This window comes from Apium graveolens, chromosome 4, assembly GCF_009905375.1.
Source record: "Apium graveolens cultivar Ventura chromosome 4, ASM990537v1, whole genome shotgun sequence".
NCBI lineage: Eukaryota > Viridiplantae > Streptophyta > Magnoliopsida > Apiales > Apiaceae > Apium > Apium graveolens.
In genome coordinates this window covers 208404650-208418563 of record NC_133650.1, presented here as the reverse complement: position 1 = coordinate 208418563, position 13914 = coordinate 208404650, and the positions used below count along the sequence as shown (strand labels likewise).

Below are 13914 nucleotides of genomic sequence, written 5' to 3'. Positions count from 1 at the left end.
TCCTTGGCAGCCTCAGAGGCCGCCACGTACTCGGCCTCCATGGTGGAGTCTGCAATGCATTTCTGCTTTACACTCCTCCATATAACGGCTCCACCTCCCAAAGTAAAAACATATCCCGAGGTTGATTTCCTCTTATCCCTATCTGATTGGAAATCTGAATCAGTATATCCCAAAGGAAATAGATCTGAGGCCTTGTAAATTAACATATACTCCTTAGTCCTTCTCAGGTACTTGAGTATAGTTTTTACTGCACTCCAATGTTCCTAACAAGATGCTCGGACCCGCAGTAGTCCAAAGGACCAAGGATATAATAGATCTAATCAGAGGACGGCTGGTAATAGCCCAAGATGGACATAAGAAGTATATTGATTTGACACGAAATGAAAAAGAGTAGGAAGTAGGGGACCTAGTGATGTTATAGGTATTCCCTTGGAAAGGAGGGATGTGGTCCGGAAAGAAAGGAAAGCTAGGCCCACGAATTATTGGACCCTTGGACATATTAAGTCATATTGGGAAGTTAACATATGAGCGCATAGGCATGCAACCAAACGTAACCTATATGGAGCAACCGGGAAAGGTTATAGATTGAAAAGGGACAAGTGCTTAGGAGAAGGGTTATGAAACTAGTCAGAGTTTGATGGTAGAACCACAATGTGGGAAAATTGACTTGAGAGTTAGAAAGTGCAATGCTAAGAAAGTATCCCTGTTCATTTTTATCTGATTCCGGGATGGAATCCTTTTAGGGAGGGGAGACTGTAATAACCCCAATTTTTGGAATTTTTGAAACACGGATGAATAGTAACTTTTGCTGATGATGCTGATTAAGGAAAATTATCAGACCACGCTATATAGGAGTACTGTTATGGAAATTCTAAGATCGTATTAGTATTCCATAAAGTAAATAAGTGTATGTAAAGATCGTTAGAATCCAAATTCGAACACTTTGATTTTTCCCGAAAATCCACTAGATACCGAAAGAATTGAGTATAAGGTAACATGATTAAAAGGATTTAATTCAAGGATTATAAGAGAGGATCATAAAATGAATATAAAATATTGAGAAAGGTTTAGGGGAACCCAAGTAATAAGATCCCGGGTATGATCCCTCAAACAATAAACGAGAACGAAAGTTAAGCGAACCGTATAACAGATCAGCGGTCATTAGCCAAGTAATTAGGGGTTAATCAAAGAGGTTAATGGACGATGATATCATCACACCAACAAGAGGAAGACAAGTGTAACAAGATGACATAAGCAGATGACATAAGCATGACCAAAAAGGGAAGGAAGTGTTGGTTGATTATAAACCACACAAAAATTACCATGGTTAAAAGGTTAATTAATCAAAACAAAACAAAACAACCAATCCAAGGCAAAACAATTCACAAAACACAAATTAGAAGTTGACTTTTGCTTTCCAAGAACAAAAGCTCTCGACCAAAACCAGAGCAGCAACTTCAAACTACCATATCTCCTTCAATACTCAGTAAAATAGTATGTTCTATAGCTCTTTGGAAAGGTATTGAGATGGCCTACAACTCTTGTTCACAAGTCTCGTCCAAATAAGCATGGTAAGACCCTCGTTTTGACAGTTCTTTCAATCTGACTTTTAGAAACTTCAAAACCTAACTTTGTGTTCTTGATTTCTTTGGAAAGATCAAGCTTGTAGGAGGTTAGATTAAGGCTCCCTAAGGCTTCCTAGAAACTTAACACCTACCAAGGAAGGTATCAACTTCAAACCCTAGCTTTGATTTTATAATTCCATTAAGTTTTATTGAAGCATTGTTAGTATTAAGGCTTGATCTTTGATTATAAGTAGTTTTGGTGGATTTGTATTGGTTGTGAATATTGGGTCTTTGATTGGTTGGATAAATTGGTAAAATTTGGAGTTGGGGACTGAGTTTGTAGTATGATGGTTGAATATTGTTGTATTGGTGTTTGTGAGTGAATTGATGATAATTTAGAGTGTTAATTAAATTGGAAATCGCGTAAACATAAACGTCATAATGCCCAATCTTCCTTAACTATTCTGTTCTTAACATCAGGACCCGTGAACTCACTTTTAGGTTTTGACCATTGCCATGATTAGATAGTTCATGTTACGAGCTTCGTTTTGATATGTGGTTCGCTTGAATCCGATGTACGGTTTAGGACAACGACCATTTTAAGTAACGGCGTTTCGCGACCGAACCATTACCCCTCGCCTTATTTTGAAACCTTGGTTAAGGTCCTTAAATGACTAATTGGAGTATGAAACAATTATGTAAAGTGGATTAGGCAGTTGGTAGGGTACTCGCAAAAGAATCGCCTTAAAATTCTTAATGGTTAATTTATTAAAAATGGTGGAGCCAAGGGTACTCGAATGACTTATGTGATTCGTTAAGCGTAGAAGTGACCATAAGCGAACATTAGGGCTCTAAATGGTTAAAGTCTAGTTTCTTAAGCGACCGTGGTTTAATTTTGGCTTATGTTGTTGTTCATAGGTTACTGGACCCACTCTAAGCTTAAGTCTACCCCGGAGCACTCATGCAAGTTTTGTACCCAATATACTGTTGTTGTGATGTAAATATGTATATGCATTATCTTGTGATAAGTGCATGATTGTTATTAGCAAATCTTGTGATATATTGGAGCATGCTGATATGGTATATATGCATGTCTGTTTCGTAATCTTGATATCTAATTGTTGATTCAATTGCTTATAAGTTGCATAATACTTATGCTAGAGATAAGCAGTAGTTGCGTATACCCTTAGTATAGGGGACCCAAAGGTGAACATATTTTCTAAACCGGGAGACGATGTTCCTGAGTATATTATATATATATATATATATATATATATATATTTATATATATATATAAATAGTTTTCAAAACTATTATTCGAATAAGGTTTATTCGATAACTTTATTTCACTTAATGAATATTATTTTGAATATTCATTCGAGGACTTATGACTCCGCTTATTTTATTTACTGAATATTGTTTTGAATATTCATTCGAGGACTTATGACTCCGCTTATTTTATTAAATAATATTCTTTATTTTATTAAAGAATAATGTTTCAATAATCAAACTTATTTTCGATTATTCAAATAAAGATCGTACTTTCGTATAAGTGTATCTTTGGTTTTTTATTATTTATTTCAAGTATGAGTTTTAAAACTTCTACTTTAATTATTTTTATAAAGATTATTCTTTATGGGAATATTATTTAAATAATAATATTCAGATGTTTTCTAAAATATTGGGACTGATTTATTTTATTAAATCGGCATTACTCCAAACATTCTTAAAAATGTTTTCGAGTCTTCAAAATGATTTTAAAAGTTAGCGCGGATCCCAAAACTCATTTTTATATTTAAGATCTTTCTTTCAAAGGGGATTTAAATATTCGCTCAAAACCTGAGGGATCCGGTTCTGTGGTATGTTTTATATTCGCAACAAGGTTGCTATTTTGATAAAAGAGTTTTCATTACTTACCCAATACTCGGGAAGTAGAATTCTTGGAACAAGTTAATCCATTAACAGGCATCTCCTGGGAAATATCGGTGAGTTTTCCTTTCCAACTAGATACGACTTCTTGGTGGAGCCGTATCAACAAGCTTGGGGAAAGTGGGGACGAGCTTTACGTTTCAGAGTCATGGATTTCATCTGAACTAGGAGTGGCGTAAGTGGTCGAGTGGCGCCGGTCCAGCCTAATTATATTGGCCCAAATGGCCTGGAAGTTCCGCTAAGACGGTCCATTCCTTAGGAGTTCAGTGTTCGGTTGACAAGTAAATTCGACAGGTTCTCCTCTACATGTAGAAAATGGTGGGGTTGTACTACTGCGACTGATCATCGTCAGTGGTCTTCCTGGCGCGACAAACTCCCGTAATGAGTTCATCATCCAGTTGGATATTTCTGCAACACTACCCAGAGCACCTCGATAGAAAGGCTACGGTTGGGCGATTGTTGAGTATTGGCAGGGTCAAGCTTTCAAAATGATGTTTGCATCAAATGAAGTATCTCATAACTTCATTTTATTTTGATGATATTTTAAAGATTGATTCTATACAAGTTTTGTCTTGTAGCTTAATCTATGGGATGAACTAATTATAACTTGAACGGTGGTAGTTCAAGTTGTATTCGGAAAAGATATAAGTATATTGGAGTATCTTGTAACTTCATCTTTTAAACTTATATCTAGTAAATGATTATCTTATGCATGACAAAGATTTTCAGAAAAACGTTGAGACAAGGTTAGATATATGAGATCACCTTGCAACGATATTTTTATACAGTTATAAACTGGAACTCTGTGTATATTATGCATGGAAGAGGACTTCCAAGATTTTGAAAAGTATATATACATATATACTGAATATTTTGTGACTTGGTCGCGGTAAGATATCGAACTTGGTTCATTTCTTCTTGACCAAGACTTTCATGAGTACTATGAGAATGCTCATATATTGTAAATCATTATACATATTATTTTGGTGGGCTTGTTGCTCACCCTTGCTTTCTTCTTTCATCACACAATATCAGATAGACAAGATGAACAGGACGAAGCTTCCAATTCGCAAGCGGTTAGAAAATGTTCCGCAGTTTTTTGGAAGCGTTGATGCCGCCGTAGCTGAGGTAGGAGCTACCAATAGGCTAGGTTTTCAACTATTGATGAACCAGACTTATGTATAATATGAATTGTAATAATGGTAAAGAAATGTAAATTTATTCAGAACCTTCTTGAGGTGTAATGGCTTATTATGTGGAATAAAATGACTTGTGTTATTTTTTTGGGTATTCATCTCTGAGACTATAACTTGCGGTGTGTGTGTATATTGTGGGGTCACAGTACGCAGTAATTGGTTGATTGTTAAGATTAAGTGTTGTTAAAGGATATGAAACTCGTGACAACCCGAATCTCCGACCCCGGATTTGGGGGTGTTACATGCGACCTCTGAAAGTTGCTCACAAACTGAGATGATTCACTAGAAATAGCACACTGCTCCTTATCATGGGCACTAGCACAAAGCTCACAGACACTAGTGATCTGATTAACTCCATAATTATCCAAAGAATCCACCTTCGTCGTCAAAGCCTTAAGCTGAGCAGCTATAGCCATAGCTGTATCTAAATCCAAAATTTCTGCTACCTCGCCCTGAGCTAGTCTCTGAGTAGAATTCTGATATTCATTAGCATCCATCAGTTCAATCAATTCATAAGCTTCATCATAGCTTTTACCCAACAAGGCTCCTCCTGATGCTGCATCAAGCATGGTCTAGAAGTAGCACCCAAACCATTATAGAAATAGTTAATGATCATTCAGTCAGGCATCCCATGATGAGGGCACTTCCTAAGCATCTCCTTATAATGATCCCAAGCCTTACATAAAGATTCTCCAGATTGCTGAGCAAACTGAGTAAGTGCGTTTCTGATTGCAGCAGTCTTCGCCATAGGAAAGAATTTAATTAAGAACATTTGAGAAAGATCCTCCCATTTGGTGATGGACCCTGGTGGTAGAGAATGTAACCAGCACTTTGCTTTATCCTGCTGAGAGAATGGGAAATGCCTCAACTTAATAGCATCTTCAGAAACTCCATTGTACTTGAAAGTGTCGCAGATCTCGATAAAATCTCTGATGTGCATGTTGGGGTCTTCTCTCGGAGAACCCCCAAACTGAACTGAGTTATGTATCATCTGAATCGTGCTTGACTTGATCTCAAAGGTATTAGCCGAGATGGCTGGTCGAACAATGCTAGACTGAATATCATTGATCTTCGATTGAGAGTGGTCCATCAAAGACTTTGGATTTGCTTCTGGCTCTCCCATTGCAATAAGAACCTCTTCTTCTTTCTCAACTCAGATCTCTTCATCAACTTTCTCTTCTACTACAATTTCTTCCTCAGCTTGATCCAGTGTTCTCTAACGAGACCGAGAACGCGTATGCATACACGCTCACTAGATTACCTGAAACACGTCAAGGAAATAAGTAAGTAACAATGTCCGAGTCACTAAACTTTAACGACCAATGATGACAAACACATAAACTAAAAATTAACACTGAAATCCCCAATGGCAGCGGCGCCAAAAACTTGTTAGGGCTAGAACACGCGCTAATATTCACGCAAGTATACGTAATCGCAAGTAATATAGAATAAATTCTAGTTCGTTCTCACAGGGACTGGTTTAGGTTAATTTCAATTAATGTATCTATGCAACACTAGTATGGTTATTATCCAATGTTAAGACAAATAACAAATTGAGGTTATTTATAGTACAATTAACTAAGAGATTATACTAAAGAACATTAACTAAGAGATTAAAGAGAGTTGAATACTATATGACACAAACATGAGATTCTAACTTCATTAAATACTTCATTCAATAGCCTTTTCATTCTTAACTTAGCATGTAATGGTGATGATACTAATCAGATAATACGAAACTGATAAACGCAAACTTTCGTTGTACGAATACCATACTGCCAGACATCCACAAAAGAGATAGAAGCTGAATAAACACCAAATATATTGAGACCCTATATATCTATAGAATTTGACAACATAATGGTTTAATGCACAAGTTATCTATCGTGATTACATAGGGCAAGTAAGATGGTTAAAATTACCTACGAATCATGCATAACAAAAATACATGAACCTATGCTAGCATGGCAAGTTCTAAACCTTTAAATTCACTTCCGCTTCATTAAAGATTAACACACTATCTTATAAGTTCACGACGCTCATAAGACGAATAAGCACAACCAATACTAGGTTATCATACAATCAACATACACTAATGCATCGAAATAAATTAACTAAAGAAATCCATAAATATATCCGTTAGAACGCCACGATAACGATTAGCCCATAATCGGACTCATCATCAACGTGGGTTCTGAGGAAAGCATGGTATAATAAATGTAGTCTTTATACTGAAAAATAATAAACCAAGTACGAAACAAGAGTATAGGTTCATGAATAAGAAAACTAGCATCCAAAGTTATAACTTAAAATAAAGAATCACAAGAATAATCTAGATCTTCTTCGCCTTGGTTAAAATTGTGCTATACGGTCTTCTTACGCCTTCTCCTTAAGCTCTGGTATGTTTTATTATGAAAAATGAACATAAGTTCTGTATATATAGCAGCCCATGCAGAGTAGAAGTCCAACGGATCAAAATTTCAGAAGAAACGGGATTTAATTTTCCCGACCTAGTGCGGTCGCGCGCTTCACCAGCGCGGGCGCGCTGACATTCTGCTCTTTGGGCGCGGTCGCACGCTACTACAGCGCAGGTGCGCCGTCTCTCTGGAAAAATTTCTGACTTCTTCTTTTCTTGTTGGTTTGAGCTGGTCTTTCCACGAGCTTTTATTCTAGACACCATCCTAGCACCAAATTAGCATCAAAATAATGCTAATTCACTTGTATTCCTGATAAATGCCTGAAATGCAAAAACACTACAAAAACACGTTAAAAACACTAACAACTCAAGTACAAATCATCAATTCAAAGCTTTACGGGGCGTTATAAAGTGTCATAAATGCCACTCAACAGTGCGAGAAGAAGTTTTGGGGGGTAGTAAAAGGGCTTTCCTTTAAATTCTCTAAAGATATCAACCCGGGACCTATTGAGGGGTGTCCATTAGGGCTCTAGCTTGATCTCTCTCTTGGTTCTTGGCTTTCTATCATTATTCTCTGGTCCTGTGTAACCAGTTCGGGTTGGGGTTCCCTGGAAGTGTAGAATGTAGTTGGATTATCTGTCAACTTTGAACATTTTGTCTCTTCTATAGGATGAATGCATTTTCGGGGACTCATCATTGTCATTGATCCTTCTATTCCTCTTCATGGACTTGAGGAAAATCATTCTCCTTTATGAATTTTGAGGCCAGGGCATATGCCGAGGCAAGAATTTAAGGTTCTCTATGGATTAAGTCTTTGACATATCCTTCACATGATATTGGGTGCAAGTTTCTCCGGAAGATGTTTACGGCCTCTTTTTCAGGTTGGAGAGTTAATTGGTAGCTTATTGGAATCTCTTCATGAACTCGTGCAACGAATTTTTGCTTTCCTGTTGATTTTTTTCTAAATGTCACATATATAGTTCATTCAAGAAATTAGCTCGGAATTTTTTTAGGAAGATCTCTTGGAAGTCTTTCTATAAATCAACACTCCGGGATGGAATTCTGCTAAACCATTTTTGAGCTCCACCCTTTAGTGTTGACGCGAAGAAGCGGCACCTTGTAAGGTCACTATAGTCATAAATATTTGAGATTTGCTCGAAATAGTTAAGATGCTCTTCAGGGTCGGCCAGTCCGTCAAAGGAGTCAAAGTTAAAGTGTTTGAGTACGGATTCCCGGGGAGTGGATTCCAGCGTTCTAGTCAAAAGGGTGGATGCCGCCCCTACTTCCATATCACCTTCAACTTTTCTATTTAAATCACGTAGGGGTCGGGCCATCTGCTTCTGTTTTGATTTTTTTTAAGGTTGGGAGTCTGAAGAGGCCATCTGCTCCTGCTTTAATTTTTTTTAAGGTTCGGAGTCTGAAGAGACATGAATACTGTAGGCTTTTCTCTTCAATTTTTCCTCTTCTTCTTGGATTCTTTTCTCTATTACCACCTTAGCTTTAGCCTCCTCTTCTCTCCGGATTCGGTCTCGGAGTGTTGCCCTTCGAATCTCTTCCCGGGCATCATCAGTTGGCCTTTTCATGTTCTTGGAAATTCGATCCAGGACCAAGCCATGGGTTTCCCCAGAGTGCTCTTCTTGATCTTCGGGATGATTTTCTGGTTCTAGATGGTTTTTCTCTCTCCACAAGCTCATGGCAGCTTGGATTTACTCCAGGGTCATGTTCTCCTAAAGTTTTACAGAGGTTTCAGCATATTTATGACTTGCCTTTTCAATAGTAAATCTTTTATCTCCTGGTTGGAGGGCTTGAGATAAAGTACAATTCATGGGGAGCCCTTCTTTAATCTCCTAAATATCTTCATCCCTAGGTAGGACGGTGGCGATTGGAGCTGGTCCGGAGATGGTGACTTTGCTTTTTCATGTAGTCATTACACTCAAAACAAATAATCAAAATACCAAAAGCACAATACTAATAATGCCTTAAAAATATGAATGGTAAACAAAGTAGATCTGAGAAAATCAAAGATTAATCTTACTAAGGTATGAGATTTTGGTCTCTTGGGCAGAGTAATGAGGTTGAAATCAACAACACCACTGAATGGAGGTTCGACTCCTCCTTTTGGCACCAATGATCACACCCTTTCTTCTTGGGCTTCCTCTCCCTTTCCTATCCAGACTCGGCTTCCATTTGAATGGAAACATGGGTATGAGTGGTTAAGATATAGGTGGGGTTTTTACAAAACGGAATCGAAGGAGGGTGGCGTCCCCGTGGCACCTCCGGTGTAAGAATGAGAAAAGGGTTTTGTAAAGAAGAAGGGTGGAACATGTATTATTTGAATATATATATATATATATATATATTGTGTGCATGTATATGTAAGAGACAGTAGAAGAAGTAACCCCCAAAACCCCTTTCTTGGGGCCTTCTATAGGCTCCCAGTTTAGGGTTTTGGGGGTTTGTACCTTTTCATCTTGGTCGTTGATGATTCTTGGTTGGTGCACACTTGGACGTTCCTGATGGGGAATTGAGCCTAGTTGTCCCTGGTTGTTGAGATAGCCTGAGGTCTTGATACATAGACGCCTGAGATATTGTCATGCTATTTTGGACATTATAAGACTTTCATTATTCTGAGCGGGTGTCACGTGTTCGGAGGCCACTTCCGATTGGGCATGGGGTCTCCTTCTATTGGGCTTTTATGGTACTTTTTGGGTTTAATTGTATTATGGCCTATCATTAATTTTCCTAGGTATTGGTCCTTATTGTCATTGTTTATATTCAACGGTCTTATTTCTCATAGTTTATCTCTTCGTGAATGTGTCATCGTTTGGCTTATTTACTAGTATTGGTCTTTTTTTTAAATGGTTAAAGAAAATACAATATTAAGCGGACCACATTTGTTTGTACAAATAATAATACAATACAATTGAAATAATAATTTACCTTAAAATTTGAGATAAAATTACATTATAATTTCTTTACCAATAATAATTATATTTTTTTTACTAAATTGTATATATATTAGAAACAGAGAATATACAAAGGGTTAAACCCTGGCTCTATGAAGACCATAGAGAGACCTATTTAACCATAATATGTAACAGTAGATTGAGCATAGAAAGCAAAAGGAAGGAACACCCCAACCAACAAACACAAAAACCACTAACTAACTATGAATAAGTCAGGCCTATTATTTAGTATGGAAATCCAATCAGTGTTTTGCACCTTAGCTCTAACATCTATGAGAATTCCATCAAAGAAACTGGTAGGAGTGAGAATGCCTTTGTTGTTTCTACGATAATTTCTCTCACGCCAAATGAAGTAAGTGAAAACTTGGACCGTAAGTAAAGTAATGCTTCATTTTGTACAATTCGTAATGTCCAGTATGTCCTGAATGAGCTGAAGCCATGTGTTACCAGTAGCAAAAATTCCCAACCTCGATCTGATCTTGGAGATTATATAGCTACTATAAGTGCAGTGAATGAAGAGATGTAAGTTAGTTTCTCTACCAGCAATACATAAATAACACTACTGTGAAACTATCATACCAAACCGCGCCATACAGGCCAAAGTTAGCAGCCTTCTATGATATATTAGCCAACTATGATGACCATATCGAATAATTTTAAGCTTGTGCTAGACTGCTTTAGACCAAGGAACATCAGGCCCTCGATGTCGCGTACTTTCCCAGATGTGCCAAGGTTTAACTTTTCTCAATTATAACCCATCACAAAGAATTGCATTTGAAGAATTGAGATCAAAAGTAGGATAATTAAATGTTGCTAACCAGTGAAGAAGAGTTGTGTCAACATGGCGATGTCTTTGATTTGGGCTAGGAAGGCACCACGTCCCGGTGTTAATGAGTTTACTAACTTTAGCATCCACCTCAAGGACATACTGTCTTATAACAGGGGAATGCATATGTTGCGCAAGACAAGTGCGCCTCCACCATAGGTCAAACCAAAGGGAAATGCTCTCACCATTGCCAACCCTGTATGCTATATATTGAAGAGCCACAACCCGAAGATGAAGGACCTTTTTCCAAATCCAAGAACAATCAATAGGCATCTTTAAAGTCTAGAAGTGCTTATTTTTCGGAATAGTGGCATTTACCCATGAAATTCATAAACTAGGATCCTTAGAGATGACTTTGAGTAAATGAGATAGGATTTGGGCACGGTTCCATTTCAATGAATTCTTGATCCCCAGACCACCTTCCTTCCTTGGAAAACAGATAGTGTTCCAACTAACTTTGGCACCACCTTTGTCGTTGATATTACCCCTACACAGAAATTTGGTGAGCAAAGACTGAACTTCCTCGTGCACAGCATTCGGTAAAAGAAAATGATTAGATCAAAAAGCTTGAATGGGGCATAAAGCTGCTTTAATTAACTAAACCCAACCTACAAATGATAGCAACAGAGAGGTCCATATATTGATTCTACTTCTTATTTTCTCGATCATGGGCATACAGTTATTGATGTTAAGCTGAGAAGAAATTAGTGGGACACCCAAAAAGCGAATAGGAAGCTGACTTTTCGGGATACCAAACTCATCATCAAACCAATCAATAAAATTAGTAGAGCATTTACAAAAGAAACTCTTACTCTTTTGGATAATTGGGGTTAAACCACTTACCTCTGAGAATTTAGAGATGCAACTCATGATGTAGGTGATTGAGAGTTGGTCACCACGAGAGAAAAATAAGACGTCATCTGCGAAGAATAGGTGTGACAAATCCAAATCCCTACAACGCCAGTGATGTTTATATCCTTGAGGCTTAACTTTAAGCATGCAAGAAAGCACATTCATGCATAAAGCAAAAATATATGGTGACATAGGGTCACCCTGACGTATACCCTTAGCTCCAGCAAAATAACCATGAGTTATGCCATTTAGTGTAACAGAGAACCTAGTGGTACAAATGCACATCCTGATCCATTCAATGAATTGAGTAGGAAAATTCATTTTCTAGTAAAACTGTAATAATGAAGTCCCAATACAGAGAATCGAAAGCTTTGTAAAGGTCCACTTTAACAGCATGAGTAGCACATGTTTCTCTACCATATCCATGAAAAAGTTCTTGAGCCAGCAAAATGTTATCAGAGATATGTCTACCCGGTATGAAAACCGACTGTGCAATATCAATGATACTAGGAAGAACAGTTTTTAACCGTAAAGCAATGATTTTAGAGATGCATTTATAAGCAATGGTGCATAAGAAAATAGGCCTGAAATCTTTCGTAGTAGAGGGCGTTAAGACTTTGGGAATAAGAGTTATATTAGTAGCATTAACACCTCGATGCATGTTGTTGTACAAGAAGAGTGACTACATTGATTCATAAAACAAAGGACCACAAATATCCCAAGTTGCCAGAAAGAATTCAACATTGAACCCATCAGGCCCAGGTGCCTTATTCTTCTTTATTTTCTTTAAAGTGCCATGAATTAAATCATTAGTTACTAGTCGACACAGACTCTGAGCTTGCTCTTCAGTACTTACGGGACATTGAAGTTCTTCCAATCAAAAAGGTTACCTGCCTGAGATAGTTTCAGTACCCAGAAACCGTTTGAAGTACTCAACAACCACCCCTGCACATTGTCTTTGTCCACGAACAAGATTACCCTGAGAGTCCTGGATGGATTGAACCTTACTGTAATTCCAAGTTTCCTTGCATTGGTTAAAGAAAAATCTGTTGTTTCCATCGCCTTTATCCAACCACCGCACTCTAGATTTTTGCATACGCAACTTCTCTTCTTGAAGCAAAGCCTTTTTCAAATTTTCAATAAGCACAGTTTCTTGTGTCGATAAGTCCTAGTTAGGATTATTGACCATCCTATCTTGGATGACAGCTAGCTCAACACGAGCCTTGTTGACACTGAAATGAAGGTTACCATGTTTTCTATTCAAATCACTAAAAGCAAGTCGAACCAGTTTGAGCTTCCTGTATAAGATGGCCATGGGTTCTCCATAAAGGGGCTGACTCCATACCTTGGCAATAACATCAGGGAAATCCGGAAGATACAACATATGGTTAAAGAATTGGAATGCCTTACAAAAAGGACTCAATGTCCATATGAATACTCAAAATTAACGGTTTGTAATCCATAACCCCTCTATTTTTAACAAAAACTTGACTTTCAGTGTAGATAGACAGCCAAACACCGTTGACCACAGCTCTATCAAGACGTTTAAGGATCGGACTTAAAGGCCTCTTATTTGTCCAAGCAAATACTTCTCCGGCTGTTCTAATTTGATAGATACCAGCAGCAATAAGACAGTCTTTAAAAGCTTGCATATCACTCGGTCAACAGCTTCATTATAAGCATACACAAAAGTATTCATGACGGTGTGTTACTTTTCAGTAAAAGTAGCTAGACAAGTTACGTGTTGCGCAGACTTGGATATGGCACTAATAGACCAGAGGAAGGGATCCCAACCAATTCACACTCTTCCATTATAATGATAATCATAATTAAATAACGAGGACCATGTTATATTTATGCATTTTGAAATAACCATTGCATTTTTTTTTTACTTTTGTTTCTAGAATTCCCATAGACCTTAATTTGTTCATGGCAATATAGTTGATAAGCTCTCTTTGATGAGGACTTTTATTAAGCCCCCTAACATTTCATGAGAAAAAATTTATTGTAAACGGGGTAGAGGCGTTGGCTTACCTGCCAGCCTCAAACTCTTCTTTTTGTTCGAAACATGAGTGAAGCCCTCCGCATCTATTTCTTAATAATTAGTATTCTAAACTTCGTCAAATTTTTTAAAAATTAACAAAAAAAAATTAAAATATATTTG

The 13914-nt window shown here is 37.5% G+C and overlaps 1 protein-coding gene and 1 non-coding gene across 2 annotated transcripts; one reads left to right on the top strand and one right to left on the bottom strand.

The window, feature by feature from the left end:
• The first annotated feature begins 5316 nt into the window (after nucleotides 1-5316).
• LOC141723191 (small nucleolar RNA R71) lies at nucleotides 5317-5423 on the top strand. Its single transcript, XR_012576179.1, has one exon. It is a non-coding gene; the product is annotated as a small nucleolar RNA R71 (small nucleolar RNA).
• A 5397-nt stretch (nucleotides 5424-10820) lies between these two features.
• On the bottom strand, nucleotides 10821-13402 carry LOC141719332 (uncharacterized). The gene is made up of 6 exons (XM_074521704.1): nucleotides 13238-13402; nucleotides 12937-13155; nucleotides 12641-12873; nucleotides 12107-12256; nucleotides 11742-12015; nucleotides 10821-11138 (listed from the first exon to the last, which is right to left on the bottom strand). The coding sequence occupies exons 1-6, from the start codon at nucleotides 13400-13402 to the stop codon at nucleotides 10821-10823; spliced, it is 1359 nt and encodes a 452-aa protein (XP_074377805.1).
• Between the last annotated feature and the right edge of the window lie 512 nt (nucleotides 13403-13914).